Source organism: Triturus cristatus, chromosome 12 (genome assembly GCF_964204655.1).
Source record: "Triturus cristatus chromosome 12, aTriCri1.1, whole genome shotgun sequence".
Lineage (NCBI taxonomy): Eukaryota > Metazoa > Chordata > Amphibia > Caudata > Salamandridae > Triturus > Triturus cristatus.
In genome coordinates, this window is record NC_140595.1 from 603,121,919 (window position 1) to 603,135,777 (window position 13,859).

The 13,859-nt window shown below is 43.7% G+C and overlaps 1 protein-coding gene across 1 annotated transcript in view; it reads left to right on the forward strand.

Moving 5' to 3' along the window:
• Positions 1-13,850, forward strand: part of TMED6 (transmembrane p24 trafficking protein 6) — an 88,726-nt gene extending 74,876 nt beyond the window's left edge. The window contains exon 4 of the mRNA XM_085638743.1: positions 11,314-13,850. Within this exon, the coding sequence (XP_085494869.1) occupies positions 11,314-11,547 (234 nt within the window). The 3' untranslated portion in view covers positions 11,548-13,850. The remainder of the gene's footprint in view (positions 1-11,313) is intronic.
• The last annotated feature ends 9 nt before the right edge of the window (positions 13,851-13,859 follow it).

Consider the following 13,859-nt stretch of genomic DNA (forward strand, 5'->3'; position numbering starts at 1 on the left):
TCTGCATGCAAACATGTGAGCCAGAGGTATCATGAAAAACTCTGGTTCCTCACTTTTCTTTCCTGGGTCTTAACCCATTTGGGCCACAATCAAATGTTTCGTTAAAATGAATCATAGAGCAGAAAAAGAAGTGTTGCTCTTCTATGGCCCAGATCCTGTTTTGCAGGAAACAGCTAACCGGCATCCAGACATAAGCAGTTTCCACAGGCAAGCCCACCCTCCTGCCACCCACAGCCCATCAGTGCCCTAAGACTAAAGCTCAGCAAAGATTTCATACTACACAGTCATGCAAGTTTTCGATTGTGGGCCATAAGCATTTTGAAATTCTGAGCACTGCAAATAAAGTAAAGCTGCTCCTTTGAGTTTTGCACATAACTATCAGAATCGTGTTTCATCTCCCCCTTCCGCCCCCCTCCCATTGCTTATGTAGAACTCAAAACACAAGCCACAGGACTTGTCACGCAAGCTTTATTGCAGAAAAAGTCTATTGTTTATGTACCATGATGGAAACAAGAAATTGATTAATTCAATTATAGCCTTGGTCAACAAACTATCCGAAGACTTCTGACCATTCTTGCACTTGGAATAAGTCAAGAGGCTCATTTGAAAGGGAAACCCTTCTATAATTACCTTGGGTACTCTGGGTAAGCATCTGGTTACACTTAATCTATAGGATACAACCCACCCTCACATACCAATCTACCAGCAGTATAATCATTCAGCTTAAGTGATGAGCAGTAGCATTTTGTTGCCCTTTCAGCTTCGATTATCTGCAAGATACTTATTCCAGTAATGCCCTTGCATTATGAGAAGATGCAGTGGTTTCCATACTTAAAATAGTGGTCAATCTGTGCACTTTCACTTCTGAGGGCACAAACACAAGCCCAACCTGTCTGCTGAGCTTCAAGATTTTGTTTTTAAATACCTTGTGCAAGTAAGTACCGTCAGATAGGACCAAACGATTATTGGAAGAAGTCTCAGGACTCATTAAAGAGCTGCCTTCATTCTGATCAACAGGATGAGCCTTGGGCCCATCATCAGAGGACAAATATGCAGCTCCAGCATGAGAATGGCTCAAGGTGCTGGGTTATATTGCAGCACCATAACAGTCTTGCCTTTGGGCAGATTCATCAGAAGCCCCTCATTCAGCACCTTATTATCCATTGGAAGAAGCCATCACAAGATTAATATACTTGTGTTACATCATTCATTTGTGAAGACACAATGGTACTATCCAATGCATCTGCAAGCTGGGATTCATCTGTCTCTCGCGCATCCCCTTTTAGTAAGACTCTGTGCTTCAGAAGATTAAGGGAGGTAGGTAATAAGGTTATCAAAAGCTTGGTTTTAATTTAACAAATCTAGATTCTACGGCATAAAGCAGTTGATGATAGCTCCACTCCTCAAAATCATGAAGTATCCTTACCTATCATTTCAAGGATGAGGCTTAACAGCTAGAACGGTGGAGCTCGAAGCTGGGGAACTGGGTTGGAGTCTCTGCAGGGACGCTCAGCATCCTGCGATTGTGAAGACTAGAATCCCCTGAAAATCACACCCGACATTTAAGGTGGGATGCTTGTAGGTTGTTCGTATAATTAAATAGGGAGAACTTATCCCCCCCTATTCCTCTCCGACAGTGAAAGGGTCTCTTTACAGTCCAGATCTGAGAGGGATCCCCTTCCCAGATCTCAATTTATAAAAGACTGAATGACTGTGACTGTAACCCGTGCAGGGACTGCACAAGGATATGAGACATGCGAGAGGGCTGGTGGTGGGAGAAATCTACTTGCCTACTACAGTACTGTTCTGATTTACAACACACCTTTTGCTGAGGTTTTTCTTGCAGGTCCAAAGACCCTAATGGGGATGGGGAAAGAGGCTACTAGACCTCTCGAGCCATCCAGATTCTCAACTCTCCCTCCCTACTTTCGCCTGGACATTGCTCACTGGGTGGTTTTTGTAGTTTTCCCTGTCCCTATTTATGATTGGTTTATAATTTCTCCTAATGTTGTTTGAGTAGGCTACAAATGCCTCTTCGTTAGAGGCATTGGGTGGTTGGACATTAGGTTGTTGAGCAATTGTTTTGGCATCTGTGGTTTATTAATTGGCTTTCCCATGTGTCAGGTGGGGGTGTCCCACAGATCTGGGGTGACCTAATCAACATGGCTTTCGCGGGGATACAAAGTGATATCATGGAATGTCAATGGCGTGAATGACAAGATAAAGTGGGCCTCTGTGATGCTGTATGTCAAGCGACTGCTGCCAATGGTTGTGATGCTGCAGGAGACTTATCTGCGGGGGACCAAAAGCTCCTTTCTGGTTGGGCACAGTAGGATTTACAACTAGGGATATGAGTAGGGGTACCGCGGAGTGGCTATACTCCTGAAGTGCGCATTCCTACTGGGGGTGCACAAAGTGGTAACTGAAGTCTTCCATCGTTATGTTTTGGTCATGGATTCATTGGGGGTCCGCCAGTGGAATCTGCTAAATATCCATCACTGGTGGCTCTAACCTGTGCGACATCTTATCACATCTGGCAGACGCCCTGCCCAGCTTCACGTGGGCGATTTCAACGCAGTCACGCAGCCCCCACTCGATTTCAACTCCCTGTTGGTGAGGTCCAGGTCATTTCGGAAACTGGATGGAGGCCATAGGATTGGTTGATGTGTGGGGTAGGCACCACCAAGATATATATTTTTTTCTCTTGCTCTCTAAATGGATATATGGGTACCAGGCAATGCCTGAAATGTTTGTCTGTAGCGCTTGCACGGGTGGACAAAATGGAGGACAGTACCTCGCTACTGGTGGACAGAGCGCACTTTTGATACAGTGCACGTGTTATTCATGATGGCAGTGTTAAGTAGAATGGGCTTCAGACCCCTCTACAGTGCCATCCTATATATGGACTTATGTGCTCAGGTCAGAGTGAATGGAATTCCGTCCAAACCCTTCCCCATAAAATTCGGGACGCAACAGGGCTGCCCGCTTTTGCCCCTGTTCGTTTTTGTGATAGATCCCCTTGTGAAACTAAACACATAGACGCCCAAGTTCAGGAGTTCCACTGGAAAGGCAGGCATGAAGACAGATTTTCGCTCTTCTTGGATAACATGATATTAAACGTCCGACACCTAGAAGCCACGCTCCCCGTCTTATGGAGCTCCTTAGAATCTATGGTGATGCATCAGGTTTGTGGGTGAATGGGTGCAAGTCTGTTGGTGCTGATTAGGGTTATCACTGAGTTAACGGGGAGTGTGGGTCTGTGTATTGCTGGCAACCACTTTCAATATTAAGGCATGATGATTGTCCTTACCCCTCAGGATACTTGTGACCTTACTATCTCGCTGCTCCTTGTCCAGACCAAGATGGAGTTCTGTGAATGGGCTTCCCTGCCTCTCTCCATAGTGGGACTGGGGGCCCCACTCCTACACATTCTGTATATCCTACAAAACCTTATGTGCGTCCACCCCCTTTTTCAGTCCACTATCAGTGCCTTTCTTAAGACTGGTTAAGACGCTCGTGGTGTCCTATGGGAAGTGTCGTTGGCTGCCATATGAGGCGGGGCAGGAATGGGCAGATGTATTATTATACTACTGGGGCTCTCATTTGGTACTGATCAACGACTGGTTTCATGGTGACAGACACAACCCCACTTACACACTGGAGCTGGAGTCTCTTGAGCCTCGTTCTCTGCCGCCCATCACCAGACTTCCATTCCTTTTGTAGGCACTTGGCCCTCAGGTATATCAAATAGTGCCAGGTCCTAGCAGCAGCAAACTCTCCGTGGGGGGTACATCGCTGGGGCAAACTGCCAGACTTGCTGGATTCTCCCAGTGTGACCACATAGGATTTTCTACCCTGAGAATAATCTTTGGAGTTAGCAGTGCAATGAGGCTTCAGCTGATCTGGCATCTGAATTTCAATTGTACAAAACCCAGTTTTATAGATGTCTCCAGGTGAGACACGCTCTGTCCCCTTATGGGAAGTGAAGCCCGCTAGAAACTAAAGTGATGCAAGACAGGCTGAAAAGAGGGAGTATTTCACAACTCTACAAGACTATAGTAAATAATTAACTGACACACTTCACCAGCTTCATGCGTTATGGGAGTGGGACCTGGGGCATCTGGAGGATGCTGATTGGACAGAGGCCTTGAAGGCACCTAGAGTGCTGGCGATCTCCTTGCATCTCAGGCTCATTCAGGTATTTCATAGATTCTACTATGACCTAGAGAGGTTGCGGCACATGGGTAGATTGGCCAGTCTGGACCGTCTGAGGTGCGCGGAGTCACCTGGAACCTTCGATCATCTACCCTGGTAATGCCCAGAGATCCAGCAGTATTGGAGTTTCAGCAACATGGTTTTGGGCGAGGTGGTGGTTAAGCACCTAGAATGAGACTCACATGCCCTCCTGCTGTGCCTCATGGACAAGTTTGGCAGCACACGCAGTGGCTGCTCCCTGGTAGCACTGGGTTACATAGAAGCCAAATGTGACATAGCTCAACACTGGGGTGGGGGTGCTCCCTCCACCATAGCTAAGGGGACGAGAGGAATGGATAACTGTGCCAAAATGGAGGGATTGGTGAATATAAAAAAGGGGAGTCAACAAGAAATACGCCAGGATTTGGAGACCATGGCGGCTCATATCAGCTACCACCCCTTGATGGTTGGCGGGTGGTGGAGGGAGCTTGATTCCCATAAAGCCTTACTGTGCCTCTGCTATGTCTTCCCTCTATTTTGCTTTATCAAGAGATGAACCATACCAGACACAGGTTTTTCAGTATTTGTCTGTTTCGCAATGGTAAAACAATTGATTTTTTAAAAAAAAGTAAAATTCAAGCAATTATAAAGGGAGAGAATCCAGTAAAAAAGCAGTTTAGTTACTTTTCTGGTTATTGAAGCAAGATGTTTTCTGTGTCTAGAGGTCTCACAGCTGTGACAAGGAGGATTTGGACTCACAGTATTGAAGGTGCTTGGTTCATTAACCGAACCGCTGAAAAGCCTGGGAAAACAAATAAGAGGGGAGGGGGGGGGGCATTACATTACAAGCTATTTATAGTAATCCCCAAACTATCCATGTTATATTAGAGGGGTGGAAACAATCAAAACCAAAGGTTGGCCCCACACTTGGGACTTTCTCAAGCTGGAGGATATATTCCGCTTTAAGCGTTTACGTAGTAAACTACTGTGACCAGTTAATATCCCCTCCTTTTTTTTTATTTCCAAGAATTGTATTGGGTTTTTCAACAAAAGAAAGACAATACACCTTATAAATGGCGAAAAAGGAAATAGCAATAGGTAATTTTCTAGTACAATTTTCCTTAATGGTGATGAGCAATAGGAATGGGAAGAAAACCAAATCAAATCATAGTAGAAGGAGAGGACAAATGAAGTGATGAATGAACAGGTAGTGGGCTCATGGAGTTTCCATCACTGGGCACTACAGACCCATGATCTGGTACATATTGCTGATAAAACTCCTTTAAAATACAAATTGAGATGTCTCCAAATACATTTCATCAGACATATATTTTGCAAATCATGCTACATATATAGAGGGGTTATGGAGGTTTGGTAATGGCAAAATAGTTGTCAAGTGTCTTCCATATAGAGTTGTTAGGAGATCTTCATGGAGAGTTTTGAAGGGAAACTTTATCTGCCCCCCCCCCCTCCTTAGGTAAGCAACCCAATTCAACCAGGGTCGAAACAAGGTAGCCGCTATATTTTTCCAGTTAGCAAGCACGGACTTACTGGCCGCATTTAGTAAGATGTCTACCAGAAGGCTGTCATTATGTGATTTGATTTGTGGGTCTAGGAATCCCTGAATTAGGGAAACAAAATTCATTTTCAGATGAACTCAAAGCAGAGTATGGATGAAGTCAAATATGCAGTCCCAGAATGGGGAGACTACGCTGCAGTGGAAGAGTAAGTGGGGGAGGCCCCCTGTCTCTGTGTTACAGTTCTAACACTTTGGATTCTCTTGAAGGGACAGTTTATGGAGTCGGCCAGAGTCCAAAATGTCCTGTGAAGGAGACAGAATTTTGGGGGGGGGGGGGGGGGGGCGCGAGGGAGGGGGTAATTTTCTGGGAGACCACTGACTTCCAAATTAGATGCATAGAAACTGGGGAGATAGTCTCAGAAGAATCCCATTTTGTTTGAAGTGTCAAGATCAGGTATGTAGACTTTTGTTTTAAGAGGTGATGAAGATTGGGGGCCAGATTTGTTGAAGGAGAGTATGGTCCTGAGGAGGGATGGATCTCTTTCAGGTGACTGATCTAAGAAAGTCATAAATGCAGATTGCAATGTTGTTGTAGTTCTCTGAATGAGAATGCAGGGAGTCAAGGTGCTTTAAAAATGTAATGCTGCCAGATGCCCAATGGCTCCAAAATACAGGTTCCCCATGGATTTTTTCCAACTATCCCCTCCTTTGAAGACCACAGTCACTAGCATACTTTTACTTCATCCCTCGATCAACCTTTCCCCCACTCCCCTCCTGCATTGCAGAGCTTACATTTATTGAGCCTTGAGTTGGAAACCAAGCTGGAAAACTAGGCTTGGAACAATGTGAGACAACAGAGTACTGGTAAATTGTGTCCATTATAAGTAGGCCTGGGCGAAGCACTACGCTACGCTCGCGTAGTTTGCGAAGTTCGCGCTACTTCGCGCTACGCGAACTGCACGTAGCACAGTGCGAACACGCGTAGCGTAGTGTTGCGTAGTGCTGCGGTCATTTTTTGCTTGCTCGCGGTCCTCAACGTCAAGTTGGCGACCGCGAGCAAGCAAAATGACATCCTGGCGAGACTTTTTCCTTGTTCGCGATCGCGAGCATGGAAAATAAACCTCCCGGCGAGATTCCCAACGCGAGAAGGTCAGGTTTCTCATTGCGAGGGGTCGCGTATGCTCGCGACCGCTCGCGATGAGAAACTACCAGTTCGCGTTGAGAAAGCTGCAGCTCGAGTAAAAATCTACTCGAGCAGCAGAAAACTACAGCTCGCACTGTGCAAGATGCCATTTTCAATGATTGCACAGTGCCGGTTGCTTGTCCGCACTGTGCAATCATTGAAAACAACATCTTGCACAGTGCGAACATGTTACTTCGCAGTTCGCGAAGTGCTACGCGTAGCTCGCGTAGTGCGAACTTCACTTTGCGTAGCTTCGCGAAGTGCTACTTCGCGAACTACGCCCACCCTTAATTATAAGGTTTAGGAGGGTGGGGGTTGAGGTTCACTCAGGAATTTGTGTTTGGTTCAGTGCTTATTGTGTATTCATAAGTGATGTTGTGGAGGAGCTGGGAAGATTGCCATATCTGTTGGCAAAAAATAGGAAGAGCAGCGAAGTTGGCATCGTGGATCAAAGCAGACTTATACCAGTTTATTCACGTAGGACAGGGAAGCAGCAGAGGGTACATTATGGTCTTAGAGTATGCACATAGGAGAGGCTTGGTGAGATCCTATTGGATGGAATCAAAATGACCAAACATCTGGAGGCTAAAACGAATGTAAGGATGGATAAGAATAAGAGAAGTTGTTTTACCACAGTACACAAAACTAGTTAAACTTCATTGAAAGTATTCTAAATGTTTTATGGGTTACATCTCCAGATGGATGAGAACTGGCTAAACCTTCCCAAGTAGTCAGAAACCAAACTAACAACTTATTTGTAGTACAAGGTCACACAAACCTGCTTAGACAACTATACAGAGGAGGAAAGGGTGAATTTAATGGCGATATCCACATTATTGGGAAGAATAAACATTACAAGAGGCAATCGTTTTTCTGCAGTAGAGTCATCTCAAAAACACATTTGTAACGGACACACATAAAACTATTGAAGGCAAGGGATCAAGCAGTGGTCACGCCAATAGACCAGATTATGGCAAGAATGCACTTTTTAAATTCACCTTTTCATAAGCATATGCAAAAATATCAAAATAAAGGCGTGGCTCAGCCAGACTAACACTAAAGTGAAACCCTTTTCAGGATGCCGCACGTGATCAGTTAAAATGTCATCACTCTCATAAAAGGAGCACCAATGGAGGTGGCACAGGCATAATGTGAATGACACATTAACAGACCAATAGATAGAGAGGAATTACTGAAAGTCCAGATACTTATATTATGTATGCATTTTTTAAAGAATCTTGTTAAACATTAGTCTGACAAACAACTAAAAGCCGTTTCTAGGCCAGACCTAAAAAAAACATTGCTTGAATTCCAATGTTACTAGTAATGTAGTGGCTCTGAGATAGCAAGGTTATAAGCATGGAACACAAAAAGATTTTTCCACAAATACATAAATTTGGTCCTTATCTGCCATTAAATTCTAACTTTCAATTGCTTTCTTCCACTTAGGGAGGACCATATACTAAGATACCCTAGAACTGTCCTGTTACCTAGGGGTGTCAAGGCTGGTGTGGCATTATGTTATGTTAAATGAATTTATATAGCGCAGAGTGTACCAGAGGGTAGCTTGGCGCTGATAGCTAAGCAAAAGTACCGGAGCATGGTGGAAAAGACAATTTACAAGTTGAAAAACCACCTTTTAAGAAGTTTTGTAAAGGCCAGGAGAGAAGATAAGGATCTGATATGGGGGGCAGGGTGTTCAAAAGTCTGGTGGCTCCTGCGTGGGAGCTGCTGCCGCCCGATCTAGTTTTCTTAAATCTAGATGGTGTGACAGTGTAAGTGCCCAGAGATCTGAGGTTCCTGTTAGGAGTATACCATGAGATGGTATTACTCAAATTCTGGACCTACGCCATTTAGGGCCTTAAAGGTGAGACACAGGGTTTTTAATTTGATGCGATTACTGACAGTCAGTCAGTGTAATTCTTTTTTTTTTTTTTAAGAGCAGTCAAATATCAGCAGGTGCATCTTTTACATAACAGGTTTGACATTATCTTTGATTGATACCACCAAGGATACCGAGAATACAATATAGCAGTTTCTCTTCCTATACTCCTCCCTCCCACCCCTACCTAGCACTGGGTGTGACCCTTTCACCCTATGCATTCTTAAGGGCTAAGGTATTTTGCCCATCCACTATAAGCCCTGCTTATTGGGCTGTATCGTGTTTATCCCAGCCTCGATCATCACCAGGCTGTAGTATCTTAACCACGGCTGCCACATTTTCCTGAACTTCTTGGGACACCCTCTGGGCATATCTATTGTTTTCTCGGCCCCCATGTACAAGTCCATGCTGGCTCGCCATTCTGCTTAGTGAGCAGGTCTGCGCTTCCCCTCCTAGGGTACTCAGTAGGCGTTTATATCTGGGGATGTTAATGTCTCTGTGGATGCCAAGAAGGATATATTTTGGATCCATTGGAATCTGTGTTTCTAATAGGTTATTTAGTTCCTTTAATATTCGTGACTAGTATCTATATATTAGTTGGCATTCCCACAGGGTATGTACGTAGGTACCATGGACTGTTTTGCAGCACAGACAATCAGGCGTTTCTGCCCTGCCCATTGGATTGGAGTCGCACTATCGTAATAGACCCTGTGTAGAACTTTGAACTGTATTAATCGTAGCCTGAGCTTAATCGCGACCTCCCTTGGGTGCATCAATGCAGCCTCCCAATCGATGTCTTCTAACAGCGAGTGTAATTCTTAAAGGGCCGGGGATACCAACTGATGTTTTGGAGGATTGAGAAGTACTCTGGCGGCTAAGGTTTGCAAAACATGCTATTTATTGAGGTATCGTTTCTGCTGATTGATATATAGGCTGTTACAGTAATATATTTTCAATAAGATGAGGGAGGAGATAACTATTTTTCTGGTGCTCACTGGAATATAAGGGAGATTCTTCCTGATGATTCTTAATGTATTATAAGAAGTGGATATGATAGAGTTAACTTGTTTACTGAAATTAAGTTTGTCGTCCAGAATCACTCCCAGGTTTTTAACCTTGGGAGCTGGAGTAGGAAGTGGGCCCATCTCTGGTGGCCAGCAGTCGGGAGTCCAAAAGCGAGGATTGTTTCCAAAGAATATCACTTCAGCCTTCTCTTAATTTAGCTTAAGGAAATGCAGATTTCTTTCATACAATTGTGAAGCAGAATACATGTATTATTGGCCTTGTTTGTCGCCAAGACCACAAGTTGTGTGTCATCTGCGTAGGAAGTGAGTGAGAGACCAAAAGGTTGAATCATCAGGGCAAGCTCAGTCACATATAGGTTGAATAGAGCGGGGCTGAGCGAGGACCCCTGTGGCACGTCACACGGAAGTGAGACGTTTTTGATCTGAACTTATCTAGTGTCACAGTGTTTTCCCTATTGTTTAGGAATGATCCAAGTAGATCTAAGGGTGTACCCTTTGATGCCCATAGTCTCAAGGCAATGGCATAGTGTTAAATGATCTACCGTATTAAAAGCCGTGTATAGGTCTTACAGGATCAAAGCTGCTTTTCCTCCTTCATCAAGGATAGTTTTAAGTTCGGCTGTGGCTTTGATCAGGGCTGTCTCAGTGCTGTGCTCTGATCTAAAGCCACATTGAGTTAGACCTAACAAATTGTGTTCCTTCATGAATTGTGTCAATTGGGAATTCATGAATTTTTTCAAATGACCTTAGGCAGGAGTGTCCGCTCTCTGAGACTACAGATTGATCTACTCCTGAAAATACCAGGAGATAATTAAAAAATGAAAAATTTACATAGTCTGGCTCAGTTGTAGCCTATAAGAAATCAGGTGTACTTAGAATGTGAAGCATCAGGAGACTGCATGGGCATATTGTTTCGTATTTCAATTCAACTATAGAAAGTGAGAGATGTAATTTATTTTGGAAAATATGACTACAGATATTAGCACACTACCTTCCTTAATTTATTTTAGAAAGGTTCACTTTAATAATATATATTTCCATGTCTGCCTACGCCTACATTTTCTTCATTCTTTTCGCCAACTAAGTGCAGGCATGCCGCATACACACAAGCCATCTGAGATGGCCACTACTCAAGTGCTGCCAGGCGTGTGAAAACAGATACTGAATACTGTGCTTTTAAAAGATACAGAAACATGCAAAGATTTGCTGGCGCTGTTTAGATGCCCACCTTTTCCATATCTATTACAATCAAAACAGTCTTATTGAAATAGACAAAAGAAAACGAAAATCAAAGTTAATATTACTACCTCAATCGAAAAAATAAGCAAAACGTCTCTAGGTATGTCAATAAAAAAAAATGATGTATGCAAGTCAGTATTTGTATAGTGCAACATCTATTTATTCCGGGTTAGGGAGTACATAAAAAGCTACCTGGTTGTAAACATGACCTTACTCCTGAAAGACAAACGATGTGGCTTACTAGGATCTCTTTTCTCATTTCTGTCACTAGGAGAGCACCCGGCAACTCCAGACCCACGTCTTTCACATGTGGCGCTTCTACAACTTTGCCCGGATGCGGAAAGGAGCAGATTACTTCACCCTCCTGTTGAACTACAACTACGTGAACTGGTGGTCAGCAGTGCAGAGTGTGGTCATTGTCCTCTCGGGGTTTCTGCAGCTCTATTTCCTGAAGCGCCTCTTTAATGTCCGAACCACCACAGATACTCAGAAACCTCGTTGTTAAGAACACCATGGCTCGGATCCAAGATTACTTCGAGGAAAGGCGCCGTTCCATGTGGCGATGAATTCCACTCCTGTGGTCCTTTGTGCGAAAGCATCTTTCAAAGCTCTTGATGTGCCTTTAATTAGATGCTTGCAATTTTTTCCAAATTAAATTAAAACGTCATTTTTCTTCTTATGATTATCTCAGGAAAGACACACCGAACACCAGTTCATTGGTGTACATCAGAAAATCAGGACTGAAGTGAAGTATTTTATATAGTGCTCATGACCAACATGTTTAAATGTTTTATAGCGCTGCGTGTAAGTGGAGATATATACATCAGCCTTCGAAAGAAGAAAGCTCTGCTGCCACAGTTCAAACGTGTGACTTCCAAGCTACACAGATTTCAGCAGAGAGCATTTAGCTAACAGAGCCGACGTCTGCAGGCCTAAGCACTCAACATCTGAAAGCGGCAGACAGATTTCCAATGCCTTTAACTGTTTCAGTATTGACCTTTTTTTTCCCCTGTAGGATCGGTTTCACTCAATTCTTTCAACAACACTCCGAGATGTTATGGCAGACACTTACTTACCAATAAGCAGACAAGTAGGCCTCTACAACCAGTTCTTATCTCTCCCTCTTGAGCAGAAAGGCCCGCCTTAATCCGAGTAGGGCCAAGCTGGAAAAACATCTCTAGGAAAGGACAGCCTCTTGGGTAGATGAGCTAAAGTCTGTGCTGACCCCTCTATGAACACACATCTTTCCACAGTACTCTCAGATGCTCGGATGTTTTACACAGCGGACTGAATCACCCATACGCATCAAGCATTTGTCCTCAGTCCCTACGCTTCAAGCATTTGTCCTTTGTCCCAAGCTCAGTCTCTACGCTTCAAACATTTGTTATCTGTCCCAAGCTCAGTCCCTACGCTTCAACCATTTGTAGTGGGTCCCAACGCCACACACTCTGTTGCACCTCAGCCATATAAACACAATGCTTATGTCCCCATCAGCATTACTGGCCTACTTGTGTACCCACTTTTGATGTAGACACACAGCATTCTACTGCCCCCTGGCTAGTCTGCAATACACAGATATTTGTATGCAAGGACGAACCCACTAAACACTACAGCACAGTTTGCAGCAAACATACACATTTCCAACAGAACACTATCACCAAAAAAAAACGAATACTGCACAGATATAGGATATAGTTGGTGATCACTGTGTTCATGCTAACACTTTCCACCATGCCATAAGACAGCATCCAACACAACGGGCAGTGTTCCAAACTTGCATCTGAAAGGCCAAAATACAACATATACTCTATCACGGCACCTGCCACCAAAACACTCCACACACGTTCATGCGTGGGGAAGTGACAGTATCACTCCAGGTCTAGAAGATGCCTTACTGTCAAAGCAATCCAGCCTTTACCTGCAGTGGTAAAGCCAAAAGGTACTGGATTGCCGCAGCAATGCATGCACACTGCAGCGAGATACACAGGAGGGAGCCAGCAGGAGCAAACAGGGGGCCATCGAATTTTACATTCCTCTCAAGCAGTTCAATGCAATGAGAAGAGGCAGAAGGCTACATCCACCCATCCAGATGAATACTTCACTGGGCTAAGCCAAGTTGTGATTGACAGTCTCAAGCCAATGGTTGAAAGGGTAGACCCAAAGCCCATTCTTTGTATATTAATAACATGGGCGGTTAACGGCTGTGCTGTCAAACCCCAGACCTAAGCATATACCAACAACTTAATGACCAAGACATAGCCACCTGAGAAACTGTCCAGAACAAAATCAAAGCAATTCCTCACGACAAGAAGATTCAGACTCCGGTCTACAATGGTAACGCCGGAACCACGCAGGAAATGTAAAGTGCTTCAATGGCAAAATGAGTAACACACAAATAACGAGCACCACAAATGTTTGCTAACATTCAGTACTGGTAATATATCCTTATTTAATGACCACTTGAATGCATACCATGCTCAACAGCATGTTGACTATGTTTTGGCAAGCAAGAATAGTCTCATCTAGCAAATATGAATATAAAGCCATCGCTGATATCACCTGTATTCAAAGTTAGAAACTGTTCAATTAGAAAACTAAAAATACATTTGAAACAGGGATCCTATTTTACTACACATATTTGCAAAGAAAAATGTCAAAAATTCTTACAAAACACAAAGTGGAATAGAAAACATGTATCAGAAATGTAATGTATACTTGACAAAATGATCTATGATTGTTTCTGCTTTGTATATGATTCAAAACTGAATAAACAAATGAGCAAAAATTAAAAAAAACACACACAACGAAGTGCTTCAC